At 40.1% G+C, this 15,491-nt stretch overlaps 1 protein-coding gene across 1 annotated transcript; it reads left to right on the top strand.

Annotated features, from left to right (window-relative positions):
* The first annotated feature begins 10,206 nt into the window (after positions 1–10,206).
* Positions 10,207–11,352, top strand: LOC118754411. Its single transcript, XM_036489285.1, has one exon. It carries the CDS (start codon positions 10,207–10,209, stop codon positions 11,350–11,352), a length of 1,146 nt encoding a protein of 381 aa, XP_036345178.1.
* Positions 11,353–15,491: the final 4,139 nt, after the last annotated feature.

Genomic DNA, 15,491 nt, shown 5'->3' on the forward strand with positions numbered 1-15,491 from the left:
TTTTTTTTTTTTTTTACGAGGAGAAAGCATCGAAAGCCTATACCCGTCAGTGTGGGACTTTAACCCGAACTAAACCTCCTACTGTCCGAGTACCGAACCCCCCGGTACCACCGTCAATTATTTCGTCGGGAGGCGGTTGAGCACTAGACTCGCACGTTCGTTCCAGTCGGTTGTACTCAGTCCTGGGCTACGCCTGGTAGGCTTTGCCACGTCTTGTTTAAGGATAATTACCCTTTTTTAACTATTTATTTATTCATTTATCTCTTAGATACAACTTATTATTTTCGCCTTTATAGACAGTAAGAGCAAAAACCTTAAAATGCCTTATGCGACGAGTTTCAAGCCCGCATACGTATGTATATTGCCTTTGCGGTTTGAACGGTCTAGGTTCCAATCCGCACCAACGCCCCGTGTGGACGAAATTCGAAACTGCACTTTATTTGCGGCTGGAACGCCCTAGGTTCCAGTCCGCGCCTATTTTCGATTGCAAAAATCTTTTTTCCACCTGAGCGGCTGGAACGCCCTAGGTTCCAGTCCGCGCCTATTTTCGATTGCAATAGTTTTTCGATATTGCCACTTGGGCGGCTGGAACGCCATAGGTTCCAGTCCGCGCGTATTTATCGAATTCACAAATTTTCGCGATTGCCACCTGAGCGGTTGGAACGCCTTAGGTTCCAGTCCGCGCATGCGCTGTAATTGTTAGATTTCATGTTCAAGGTGCGGTCTGAAAGCACAACTTTCTAAGCCGCACTGCTCGAGCACAGTCCGCGGCTATGCTAAGAGTTGGCTTAAGTACGGCTGATACGCCGCTGTCTCTCTAGGTCCCTCAGTTCCTTCAAAATCGAAGTTAGTTTATCGCTGGTTGATGCGCATTCGCTGGTTCCTTTCACCATATAGTCGACTACTGACTGTGGCGTAAACACCCCTCCAACGGCAAGTTTAAGTTGGTTCATCTGCCGATGGAAACGAGGGCACTCAAAGAATACGTGGTGGACATCTTCTTCCACGCCACTTAGACAGAAGTCGCAGTAGGGGTCGTGCTCATGTTTGAATTTAAGCAGGTATGCCTTAAAACAGCCATGACCACTGATGACTAGATACATACTATGTGCATAGATACGTATGTGCATAGATACATATACATATAAATGTCCGCATATATTTTTTCTCGTCATTTGTTCTGTCGCTTCACTACAGCAAAACCAAGTTGTGGGGAGAACCCTGACGATATGCGTACAATTGAAACCATGGGTTTGAAGATAGCGCAAATTGATGTGAAAATTTCAATTTCATATTAAATATATTTATGTATGCATGTACATATGTACATATGTAAAAATGTAGTTTCGATTTAAAAAAAAATCGGATAAAGTTTTTCTTTCGCCATTCATACACCTCTAATTTTAGTATTTATTAAAAAAAAACTCAATGAAATTCAAAAACTCTATCTTGCATTTGGTTTTACTCAATACCAATTTGAGCTGTCGCAGTGTTATCAAAAAAAAAAAAGTTATCAATGGGTAGGTTCAGAAGGCGCAGCAGTTGAGCGCAACCGTTGCTAAAAAAAATCAGTGATCGTTATGCGTCTTCTGAACGACTTCATACATTAGCTGTCAAATTCAACTCTCAAAGGTACACACCAACATGTTGTCTCAAATGGTCAGAAAAATATTACGATCATCTAACACGCAACTATTCAGTTGATCAGAAGTACGCAACAACGCGTTCAGAAGGTGCAATCGCACCAGTTACTGAGCTGTTGCGCCTTCTGAACGTGCCCAATGAAAATTCTCTTGAAATCAAGTTATATGGCTGCGTATGTATGTACATATGTACATATTCCGAAATTTTTTTATTTGTAAAGGCTCTCAAGAAAAACTAAAAATTCATATAAAATTACGCACAATAAATAGAAAAAAAATTTGCTTCTATAACAAATTTCTTAAATAAGTATGCAGTTCTTAAGAAAAAAATGCTCGTACATCTCGTCGCTACCATGTCCAACTAACGAATGTGAAAATCGGCACTTTTCAAAATTTTGATTTGCCACTAATAATTTTATTTCGTATAGCAGCATTGCTTAAGTTATTGTTGTCGACAACTTATTTGTTGGTTAATGACTGCAAATAGTTTTATAGAAAATTAGAAACGAGAAATAATACTTTCATAAAAATTTAAGTACATACATACATAGATTTGAAAAGCTGCGTGAATACAAAAGTTTTATGAAAATGTCACATTAAACAACTGTCTAAATCTACGTTATTTTTTATAAATAAGGCCGTAAACATTTCCTTATATCGTCAAATTCCATATTCTATTTTTACTCTTTCAATTTCACTGACCAGCGCCGCAAACGATATCAACTAGTAGGCTAACAACCAGAATTGAAACTTTATACGCAAGTACTTACCGTACTACAAGTATAGAGAGAGTAGATTTGCTACACGGTGGAGAGAATACAGAGGTGGCGCCGATGACGATACCGCTACTCGGCTCTCAGTGATTTTGACAGAATCAGCTGTTTTGGTGACGTCATAGTAGAGACGACAGCAGTAGTGATGTGCTGAGTCAATACTTTTAAGTACCCAATACTCTCGATACTCGGTACCGAAACATTTAGGTTTCGAATAAAAGCGCACATAGGCCAAAAATATGGAAAAAACGCCTAACAAAATCCGAATGTAAGAGCCAATAGAGCTTTTTTACTGATTCAAATGAAAGAAGTATATATGTTGGTTCGATGCCATAATACAGAGAAACCCTTACTTGTTTGAAGCATTTTTGTTCCAGCTGAATCGGACGATATCATTTTTGTAGGCCTGGGACAGATTCTGTAACCAGTTAACGACAATTTTCGAATCGGTATCGGTTTTGTCGACGTTTGATATCAAATATTTGTAAGTCAACAAGTGCGATATCGATCCGAAACTTGTCGCTAACTGGCTACAGAAAGGCTTCTTCAGCCGTCAAAGTATTTTTCTTGAACCTTGGATCGACTTAGGTTAAAACTGATAAAATAATATTTTTCTGTGGCGATAAGTTCAAGTGTTTTAGCCGATATCATATAAATTAGTAATGAAAGTTTTTTCTAAACCTGAAATGCATATAATGGCGAGGGTTTAATGTAAATAATCGGTATCGGATACCGAAAAGGAAGTATAGGGTACCAAAATCTTTTTTAAGTATTGGGTACCGAGTATTGGGGACAATTCAGCACATCACTAGTCGCCCTCATACTCGCCGCTCTCAGTTGTCAACTCTACGATGACGTCACGCTAAAGTTACTCACGAATTCTGCTGCAATCGGCGCAATCTTGTATTCTATCATTCTTGGATTTGCTACTCCCTTTTGGCAGCAGCAAATATCTCGAGTACGCGATGAGAAAAAGTAGAGTACGTACTTCGGTGGAGTAATAGCAAGTACGTCAAGTATTTACTCTCTCAACGCCAAGTAGGGTATGTATGCGGAAAAATAGTAACAATGTGTTGGGAGTAGAGTACAATGCAAGGAGTACTTATTGAACGAAATGCGGCAAATACACTTGCACTGGACTCTAATACATATGCATGGGGAAATGCATTTTCATTTGACTCCAAAAATATTGGGGCATATTCGTAGACCAAATAAAGTTGACTCTAAGTTAAAGTTTGCCAGCCCCAAATAAGAAGGAAGTTAGTTGCATCTTTTTTCACAGGTGTCTATTCCACTGAAAGTGATGTAAAACAGCTGTAACTAACTTTAGAGTCGACTTTATTTTAACTATGAATATGCCGCATTATTTACATATACATAATACGACTATAGCAGTGAAAATTATCATGGAACAAATTTTCTTAAAATAAATAACTTTTCGAGAGGAAAACAACTTTGAAGTTAACACGTGCAGTGCAATCAATCCATCTTTGAAGTGGATTTGGGAGAAAACTAAGGCAGCTAGAAAACTACGGTTTGTTGCATTGAAAAGAGCGTATCAACTACCATTAGAATCGTTACAAATATAAAAGCCGATATTTTCTTCGCTTTTAAATGCCGACGGCAAATCACCAACGGGTTTGCCAATTGCATACATATTTGCATAACTTTCACATGATAGATAAAAGCTGTGGCAGACGGCAAAGCTTATGCATATAATCTGGCATACATATGCACATAATAATTTTGACCTCACAGACGGCAGTTATGCGGATAAACGAGCCACAAGGTCGTGGGTTCGAGTCCCACGGCCAATTAAATTTTCATTTATTTTTTATATTTTTTTTCATTCTTTTTTTTATAAGTTCTATATATTTTTTACGTTGCTTTCAGTTAGTTGTTGTTGACTTTTTATTAAAATTCAACTCTAAAAATTTTAATTAACTGATAGTAAAATAAAAAAAGTGATATAAAATAAAGCAAATGAAAACAAAATAAAGTAACATTAAATATATAGATCAAATAAAATAAAATAAATAAAAACAAAAAAAAAATTCGCAATCGCTCCAACCGAGGATCTAACCTGGCAGCTACAGGCTTGTATCCCGTAACTCTTACCACTCGGCTACTGCGGACGCGGAACACGCGCGCTTTGTTTGCTTACTTGTAGAAAAGACAACAGCTGACCAGGGTTGTCAACGAAAACTGCCCGGATCCGAGTTAATTCCCAAAAATTTCGTGCATTTGTTCGGCTGCTTATGTGCATATTAAAGAGGAAAATGCATGAGTCAAAGCTAAAGGCTGGTTATGCAAATAATCGAGCCCGTTTGTCTACCGTATAACATATCTACGTTTTGCAGTGAAAGCATACCCTGGCACATATCTTCGAACAAGAATTTTCATATCTGTATTTAACCAAAAATGTTCATCTTTTTTTTATTAAATCAATGCCGCGAAAAAGAAAATTCAAACCAAAGCACTTAACATTCATACCGTGCTACCGTACCTACATTCATACATTCATACATACATACATTCATATGTACATATTACATAAAGTAAGAATTATTTCGACTTCTATGCATGCATTTATTTTAAGTAAATTAACCGATTTAAAGAACAATAAAAGCGTTGTAAAGACGTAAAAAGCCGTCAGCATTTCGCTGTCTAACAAGAAAAACATGCATTTGCTTTGATGAGACAATTTCTGTTAAATTTATTTTGCCTCTGGCTGGGCTCTGATAAAATTCGATTCGTCTCTGGATGGCCGCTCTTAAAATGCGCTTCGCCAGTTTTGTTGGTATTTGACAATTTCGACGCTGATTCGTTCTTAGACCTTCTCTATAAATTTACGTTCTCTGCTACAAAAAATTATGTCAAAACAACTTATGTGATTATCATTTAAGATTTTTGCCGAATGGTACTTAATCTTTTTAAGGAAAACTTTAAGTTTAAGTTGGATTTGCGAGTATGACCTCCCAAAATGTGAGAAACAAGTGCAAAGTTTAATAACTTTTTTTTTTTAATCCACAAATAATTGTAAACATAATTTTCTTCTTTTTTTATGTATGTGCGTATTTTATATGATATATAAAAATATTTATTTTGTACATAGAGGAAGCGATTGACATCAAAAACATTTATTTTTTAATTTATTTCATACATTTTCTAATTTATTTAGTTAATAAAAGTTATCTGTACTACAAGGTTGTTCAACAGCACTTTTGCGGAGTAACAATGGTATATTTCTGAAAGAAGTAATCATGTTGATAATTTTTGGAGGACAATATTATATTACATTTACATTGAGCCCAAATGCGTCATTTGGGCGAGAAACCTCAAATGCGAGGCCAAATCACGCATTTCTCCATACAAATTCACATTTCCAGAATGACGCATTTCGACGCATTTACACAAAATCACGAAACAAATGCGTTCCAATTGCCGTACTATTTTATTGAACGCACTCAGAAACAAAAGTTCCACAAAAGCTTTGGTTTGTCTTTGACATTTGGAATTTTTCAAACACAAAACAAACACAACGAAATAAATAAATCTTTGAAATTTGTGTGTAAAAATTGTTAATTTATACAAGAGCTTTACACATTTTTAGTTTAATCAAAGAATAATTGTGTCCAAAAAGCGTTAACAATATAATAAATGTAGTGTTTGTTTACATACATTTTGTTTTTGTCTTCCCTTTTCATTTGATGAGAAGTCAAAGCAAATGCGGATCAAGCAGTGTAAACACCTTCAAATGACTGATTTCAAATCACGCATTTTGGTCCAATGTAAATGTAATATTATAGTGTAGGGCAGGCATTCAATTCGCTAACTTAGGGCCGGTTACTCGATGTCTGGTTAACACTAACTACAGGTAAAACATCGTTATCGACGTTACCGACACAATGTTATATGTATGGAGCCGAAGACGTCGATAACGATATTTAACCGCAGATTAGTGTTAACCAGACATTGAGTAACCGACCCTTAGAGTGAAAGGTTGTAGAAAATTTACAGAGGAATAAACAAACTTTTCTAAATATTTCCCTCAAGAATTTTGCAGAAGGTACCATTGCAAATTAAAAGGTTTAGAATTTCTTGTGAGCTTATCGATTTTTCTGTGCCTCTTTTAGACTTCCTTATACTCGGTTCACATATAAGTCGATTATCCTCATTTTCGAGCTTAACACCCTAATCTGTAATTATAACAAGAGATTAGCCATATAATATTCGTCCGTTGTTAATTTGTAATTATAAAATAATCTCAGATTAAACCGATAACTTTTCGGTGTCCATCCTAGTTTTATCGATTATTTTTGCGAAAAAGAGGAGAAATGTTAAATGTAAAAGTAAACAAAAATGTACGCTAGCAAGGAAAAGAGCTTTGTAAAGGTATTTTTAATAAAATGTTAAGTTAAAATATATTTATATTGCTTATTATAGAATAAAAACGTGATCACGGTGGCACAGAGAAGAAACGTAACTTTTCCTTGAGATGTGAGAATAACAAGCACAACAAATTTGACGGCTAATAATCTGAGATTTTCCTGTGTAAACGGGGTGATTAAAATAGGAGCTTTGATTGTGATAATATTGATATGTGAACATAGTTTTAATGTGTCTTTAATTGAATATAAGAGGGAAGAAATAGAACAAGCACGTTAGTTAATCTTTATAGAGACGTTGCGTTTTTAATTTAAGTCCTGTATGCAGTTCTCAAGAAAACGGTCAAGAAAAAAAATGCCATTATTTCGACATCTGATACTTCACAGCCTGTGACAGCCTGTTGGCTCACTAAGAAATAATGGAACGGGCATATATATCTGTTGCAAACATGGGTTGCCTTGTGCTCTTTTTTCACAAAAAACTTTAGAAAACCGTAGTAGAAAGTGTAGCAAATTTCTCAAAAACTGCGTATTTTTATGAAAACTCATATTTGGATATAGGAAGCAAGGTAAAGGCCAGTATGCAGCTCTCAAGAAAAGCAAAAACTCCATATAAAATGACGTACAAGAAATGGCTGAGATATTTTCTTGAGTCAAATTTCCTTAAGGCAGTACGCAGTTCTTAAGAAATTTACTACGCTTTCTACTACGGTTTTCTAAAGTTTTTCGTGAAAAAAGAGCACAAGGCAACCTAGGTTTGCAACAGAAATATATGCCCGTTCCATTATTTCTTGAGGAAAGAGTGAGGCAACAGGCTGTGAGGTATCAAAAATGTCACAATTCCTTGGACACACACGCGAAATAATGGCAATTTTTTCTTGACGGTTTTCTTGATGATACAGGGCAATAATGGCCAATTTTTCGTGACCGATTTCTTGAGAGCTGCATACCAGCCTTAGGACTACTAAAACGATTTAGCTATTCACAATAATAAGTAGACTAAAAATAAAAGTCCGCTACTAAAACTGAATCGGGTTTCGATATCAGAACTTTCTTCAATTACCTACTCACATATATGTAATACTTCTATATTGGCAGTAAGCTAACTTCTCAATGTGTAAGCATTCCGAAATCAAAGCGAGACAGTCTAGTACCGTTTTTGTCAATGGATTGTGTACTTGAGTGCCGTTTTTGTATATGTGTTGTGTACATGTTTATTTATAAACGTGTGTGTTCCTTTTCTTTCGTACGTGTTTATTGATATATCTTTACTGTAGTGTTTTCGGACGGTACTAGCTCTTACTGCCAATATAGGAGTATTACATATATGGGTGTTGTCAGTAACTTAACCTCATCTTTTCGGCAATCCTATTCCGGTCACGCATTTTAAAGTAGTAGAAAAGGTCACTACTGTAGTAGAACCACATCCTTATATATAAGTTATTTAGCAACCTTAGATAATGTAGTAGAACTGCAGCCCTAGATAGAAGTAATTTGGCAACCTTAGACAAGTATATGAAATATGTCAACTCTGTCTTCATGTGATCACTAAATAGAGATTAATAAATTATTATTTTACCAACCCTGAAAGCGCGTGTTACTTGTATTCTACAGATTCAGGTGTGGGCGACTTCCACGAAATTCAAAGTTTTAAAAAATAAATTTAAAATGTCAACGCGAGAAGAAATTGCTGCTGCGGTTAAAGAAATAGGAGCAGAGTTTCCTGAAACGGCCTCCTTGACGCAGTTAAAAAACCTGATGAGGCAGACTATTGGCGTAAGTGTACCTGCAACCAAAACGGGTGCCGAGTTAGCGGAACATAACGGCGCAGGAATTTCTGGAAGCATAAGGGGCCCTGGCGAGTCCCTAAAAGTCGACAGCGAAAATGTGCAAAGTGCCGCTGCGGCGACCCAAGTTTCTCAAAATAGTGCACCGGCCGGTGCGACTTCGGCTGGGGAAATAAGTGATGGCGACCGTACATACGAAAAAAACGACGCCAATATGGCGGGCGAGTTAGACGAATGGAAGCACAACTCTCACAGCGTCCCCGAATTCTTAAGTTACAAAATGAAGTTTCATTGCTGGAAGCTCAGAAAATAAGTAAGGTCACGTTCAACTTTAACGACATAGAAGCTGCCCTTCCAAAATTTAACAGCGACGACAACTATATATAACCAACTATAACGTGACCAAGTGGATTTCAGACTTTGAGTATATTACATATGGATGCGATGATAACTCAAAATTTATTTTTGGCCGCCGAATGGTTTCGGGTAGTGCAAAGCTGTTCGTATGCATGTTATCAATACGAAATTGGAACGAACTTAAGTCTGCGTTAATTAAAGAATTTAACAAAGAGCAAAACATTCGAGATGTGTACAAAAGGTTAGAAGCGCGTGTTTGCATTATTATGTTTCAATTATTCAAGAGGTAGCGAGTGGATTTAATATAAGTGAACGTGACTTAATTGAATATATTGTCGATGGTCTGTGTGACAAAACTTCAGCGCCAATGGTCTTCTGTAATGTGACTTCAGTAGCAGAACTTAAGAAACTCCTTCCGAGATATGAAAAATTGAGTGAAACCAAACAAAGTAAACAAAACCAGTGTGGAGCGAAAGGATGTACGATGCTTCAACAGTTCAGTCCTGGGTCATTATGCCAACGAATGCCCTAAAGAAAAACGTAAGAAGAGCTCGTGTTTTATATGCGGAAGTTTGGAACATCAGTATGCCAAGTGCCCGTTGAAAACTGTAAGAACAGATGGCCCCTTTTAAAGGAATTGGCTCAACTGAATTTTAACCTAAGAAAAAAAGATATTTGCATTGATAACGTATAAAAATAAGCATAACATTTTATCTTTATTCGTTTTACCTGATAATTACCTACCGTTCCCCTTATTGTTGGGACGAGATTTTTTGCAAATGTTTAACATACACCCCTATGCTGTAATCCGAATGTTCGTAGCTACGAATTCGTAGCTCCGTTCCGAAAATTCGAAAATTGATATGCTGTAATCCGAACGTTACCTCCTCAGCGTTGGTCGTCTTGCCGTGGCGAGGGGGCTTAAATGGTGTCATGGTATAATTCACAGTGTGAATTGTATCATGCCTCCATGAACTAAGAGGGAAGCCTTGTATTGAAGCCTTCGGCAATATTCCTTAACAATCCAAGCGGGAGTGTTGTTTTTATTGCTGAAGGTGGAAATGGGGATTACCGTACCAACACTACCCAAGCCAAGGTGTGTAGGCAACCGTGCCGATGGATGAATGGCCAGCGGGTAGTAAAAAATGGCTGATCTCGTACGTTCCCCTCCGATGCCGGGGCAAGGTCGGTTGTAAGAAGTGTCTTCTCTACGCATCCCGGCTCTGCGGACGAGCGACTAACCATTTCCGGACTACTCATGGGACCACATATGGAAAAACAAGAACAAACAAAAAACCAACAACAAACAAACCAACAACAGCAACATGAACAGCGTACCAGCGAAGAAGGGGTCGACGTAACGCTGTCAGAGGAGGAGCAGCTCCTCAAATCCCCAAAGACAAGTAAGATGGTTGCAAGTACTCCTGCTGGCGCCAGCCATAGTACCCGAGTTGTACAAGCACCAGAAACCAGCAGGGTGGAAGATGCCAGACAAAGTATCACCACTCTGCAAATAGTCAAAAATAGCACTGGTAGTGCCTGCCGTAGTACTCCGAACGAGCAACCAACAACCAGCAAATCGGCGGCCGTTGCAGGCAGCAATCCCGCCTCTAAGAAAAGGAAACCCTCGGGCGTGGTCATGAGACAGATGTACCAGAAGGCGCTGTATATGTTAAATAAAATTGACAAAAATGCAGCGGCCGATACGGTACATGAGCGTGACGAGGAAGACAAGGCAAAATACATGCAAATAGTGGAAGAGTACGAAAAGTTACAGACAGATCGTGCAGCCACAATCGAGGCCACCGAAGCAAAGAAACGGAACCGCTCTCATAATGAAGGCGGCCAAGGGGCCATTGCAAAGAAGGCTAAGCAAGGAGGTGATGCGGAGTCCGCAGCACCCGCGAAGCATCGCTATTTTAGTGACGTCGCCAGAGATCACCTACAGGCGGCGATAATAGATGAAAATAGCAAGACACCGCTGGCAGTGCAGCAAAAATGGGTGGAGATTGATATGAGGCTGTTGAGCCTCGTAATGAACTACGTACTCGACAACCCCGAAGGTCCTCACCCAGAGTTCGACTCGTCGGAATCCCTACGGGGATACCGGGTAGTCAAGAGCGCGAACCAGTTCTCCCTGGATTTCCTTGCTGGATGCGTCGCTAAGATCAGCGACACTTTTGTCGGCTTGAAGCTCAAGCTGATCCCAGCTAAGGACATTCCAAGGAGACCACGTGCGCGCATTTGGCTGCCTCCGATGGATGAACCAGGCGAAAAGTTGCTGCGGTGTCTTAAGCTACATAATAAAGACATACCGGTGATCGAGGAATGGGAGCTTATAAAGGTTGAAGAGCCAAGAAGGACTACAAATAAGCCCATTCTGCTAGCTATTTGCGCAGAATAACTAGACGCCTTAGAGAAGGCTGACTATCGGCTCTGCTTCGGTATCCGTGAGGCTAGAGTGCGGGTATTCCTCGGAGAGGTTCGCCCGGTAGAAAAAGATCCCGGGGTTGATGGAGCTGGTGAGCTTCTCATGGGTGTGAAGCTGACAGATGACCCTGAACGGGAAACTTAAAGTAGCCCAAATAAATCTGCAGCACTCCAAATGTGCTACAGATAATCTAGTTGTCCTTCTCAGTGAGGAAGATATAGACATTAGCCTAATTCATCGCTAGCACGATACAGTCATGGGACTAAGCATAAATAATTATAAACTCTACTATAAGAGCGAGGTGGGTAAACCGCGGGCGTGTATTCGTATCAAGAACGGTATAAATGCATTCCTTTGCTCTAATTTCAGCACATCAGATACAACAATGGTTAAGGTGGAGACCACAGGACAGCCAAGTATACTCCTGGCCTCATCATACATGGCATACAGTCCGCCAACCGAAATCCAGGAGATAATAGCCAAAAACCCCAGACAAATTATAGCCGTCGGCTGCGATGCGAATGCAAGGCATCCAGTTTGGGGTAGTTCTACGGAGAACGACCGAGGTGAGTCTTTGCTACACTTCTTATTAAATACTAACTTAAGCATCTGCAATAGAGGCAATACACCCACATTCATATTCCCGAGTTCAAACCGGTTTCCTGGATGGGCGGAGGTGCTGGATCTAACCCTGTTGTCAGCGAACGACGGCGTGTCTGTCGAAGAGTGGAGAGTATCTGATAGGCCTTCAATGTCTGATCACCGTCTGATCCTCTTTAATCTGCACGGAATTTCCAACACCCCCTCGAAATACAGAAACCCCCACAGGACTAATTGGGAAAGACATAGTAACACACTTAAGCGTAAACTAAGTAAGCTCCCACTAAATACAACTGTCACTACAGTTGATGACCTTGATAATAGAGTAAATAAACTAGCAGAGGTTACGAAGAAAGCCTTTGAAAGATCAACTCCAGTTAGTACAGCAAGAAAGAAATCCCCACCCTGGTGGAATGGGGATCTCAGAGCCCAAAGAGACAAAATAAGGAAAATCTACAATGATTGCTTTAGAACTAAAAACTGGGCGCCTTATAAAAGCGCCCTAAGATCTTATAAAAAGGAATTGAGAAAATCTAAAACTAAATCCTGGCAATCTTACTGCTCTTCTATAGAGAACTCTAAAGACTCAGCCAGGCTCAGCAAAATCCTATCAAAAGAACACACAAATATCACACTCATTAAGGAAGAAAACGGGGTGTGGACGAACACAGCTAGTGATTCTCTAAACACGTTAGTCAAGTTCCATTTCCCGGGATGTATTCGACATCCACCCACATCAGGGTCAATTGAACCTGGTTCAACTAGCAGTATACTGTTGAACTCGATCGTGAGCAGGGAAAATATTATTTACGCTATTAACAGCTTCCCTCCCTTCAAATCCCCTGGACCAGATGGCGTAATCCCAGCAATGCTCCAGAGGGTGAAGGAAGAGATAGCACCGTTACTTGAGACTATTTCTAAGGCTACTATTACCTTGTGCTACATTCCTAAAAGCTGGAGAAGGGTAAAAGTCGTGTTCATACCCAAGCCAGGAAGGAAAAACCACGAAATAGCAAAAGATTTTAGACCCCTAAGCCTTACCTCCTTTGTGCTTAAAACAATGGAAAGACTTCTCGACATTTATATAAGATCGCTGTTAGGTGAAGCGACACTCTCAACAGCACAACATGCACTGAATCTGCTTTACATGAAGTGGTGAGCTTAATAGAAAGATCGTTACAGGCGCATTTAATAACATTGAGGTTGACACCATCATAGACTCTTTGATAGATATTGGTGTTGACGACAGTGTTTGTAGATGGATACGATCGATGCTAGTCAATAGAATCATTCAGGCAACAAATGGGGCTAACTCTATTATACATCATGTGAACAGGGCACTCCACAGGGCGGAGTGCTCACCACTGCTATGGGTGATAGCCCTGAACGGTATATTGCTAGAACTCAATAGAGGGGGAGTCAAAGTTGTGGCGTATGCGGATGATGTTGTAATAGCAGCCACAGGTCCATTCTTCTCTACCGTTAGCGAAATCCCTGAAGGAACCCTGGGAAGGCAAGACAGAACTTATCCTATTTACAAACAGACACAAACTACCACAATTCAAGCTTCCATCGCTAGACGGCAAGGCGCTCTCATTGTCCCCCAGCGCAAAGTATCTTGGAGTCGTGCTGGATAACAAACTTAACTGGAAAACTAATGTCGAATTCCGTAGACAGGAGGCCTACATAGCATACTACACTTGCAAGAGAATCTTCAGTAGAAACTGGGGACTAAATCCTAAACTTGTGATGTGGATGTATACCGCGATCATAAGACCAATTCTAACATACGGCGCCTTGGTTTGGTGGCCCGGCCTAAGCAGACAATATAATGTCAGCAAGCTAAGAAGCATACAAACGGCAGCAAGCGCAGGAGTAACCGGCGCACTAAGATCCTGCCTGGCAGAAGCTTTAAACGCCATCCTCAATTTAATTCCTATTGATATCCACCTGAAAGAAGTGGCTATGAAATCGGCGGTCAGACTCAGAGAGTCGGGCCTTTGGAGGACTAGACACTTCGGACATGGGTTGATCATAAATCAAATGCAATTAAATAGGACGACAGATTATATGGTAGGCAATTTGGACTTCAGCTGTAACGTCCAAGTGCTATTCCCATCCAGAAGGGACTGGAGAAGACACCGAGTGGCCGACCGAGAGAAGATCTCTCTATACACCGATGGATCCAAGATGGATTGCGGTGTGGGAGCAGGTGTCTTCTCCAAGGAACTCGGCGTGGCTCTGTCTCTACGGTTGGGAAATAATACAAGCATCTTCCAAGCAGAAGTCCTAGGGATCCTAGAAGCCTGCAAAATCCTAGGCAATAGAGTTGGACACAGCAGTAAAGCAACAATATACTCTGATAGCCAGGCGGCGCTATTGGCAATAGCGTCACCGGTTACAAAATCCAAGCTAGTTGGGGAATGCAAAGTAATATTGCGCTCAGTGTCTCAGTCAAATACCGTCTCTCTTGTCTGGGTTCCCGGACATAGGAAAATAGAAGGCAATGAGAAGGCGGATGAGTTGGCGAAGGCAGGAGCCGGTTTGGATGAATCCCAGGCGGTGGCACTGGGTTGCCCTCTTGGAGTAGTCCAAAGAGAGATTACTACGCATTTCCTTGAATTGGCTAGACACAGGTGGTCAGATATACAGACTTGTAAGATAGCGAGAAAACTTTGGCCTGACTATAACAGGGCGAAAACTTTGGACCTGCTTAGCGGATCAAGGCCAGAGGTATTTAGAATTTTAGCAACCATCACGGGCCACTGGCCCATAGGCAAACATGCGGCAAAAATAGGTCTACCCCATAATATGATTTGCCGCAGCTGTCAACTAGAAGATAGCGAAGAAAGTGTCCAGCATTTCCTGTGTGAATGTCCAGGCCTTTCGAACATTAGATACAAGACGTTAGGGAAACATCTAGTAGCTGAACTAACCGACCTATCAGGAGCTACCATTAGCGAAATCGGCAGATTCATTAGAGAGTCGAAATGGTTTGACCTAGCAACAAAGGAAGTGCATAGACAAGATATTTATCCCCCGCGAGAAGTGCATCAAATTGGCGCAATAACGCGCTAATTGTGTCCTGGGCAGCGACTAGGAAGCACTGCAACCAACCAACCAATCCGATCGTAACTATCAGCGGCGCTGCCAGCTAAAAACGTGAAATTCGAAGTTCTTAATCAGCTGCTTTGACAGAAACAAATCAAAATAAACATAATCGCAAGTGAATAGTGCAATTAAAAAAATAGTTTAATCATTATTTGAAAAGACGTTTCCTTAATTAAGTAGAATACAAAGGATTCAGTGGCCGGTGCACTTTTGTCCCAGGAGGTAGAACACCTAACAGTTGCATTAATATACAAAGGAGATTGGTAGGAGATTGTTCTGTTAGCTTAAATAATAAAATGTAAGCTCCCTCCTTTTAAGGGCCTCCATTTCACTAGATATTGACCTGCTTTAATTCTTGGAACGCTTTCCAAAAATTCCAGCACATCCTCTTAGCTCCTTTT

Source organism: Rhagoletis pomonella, unplaced genomic scaffold (assembly GCF_013731165.1).
Source record: "Rhagoletis pomonella isolate Grant_MI unplaced genomic scaffold, Rhpom_1.0 Rhpom_scaffold_03851, whole genome shotgun sequence".
NCBI classification, from domain to species: Eukaryota; Metazoa; Arthropoda; class Insecta; order Diptera; family Tephritidae; genus Rhagoletis; species Rhagoletis pomonella.

Excerpts from the sequence above, each read along its gene's own strand:
- LOC118754411 (XM_036489285.1), top strand. The coding sequence starts at position 10,207 with ATGGGACCACATATGGAAAAACAAGAACAAACAAAAAACCAACAACAA.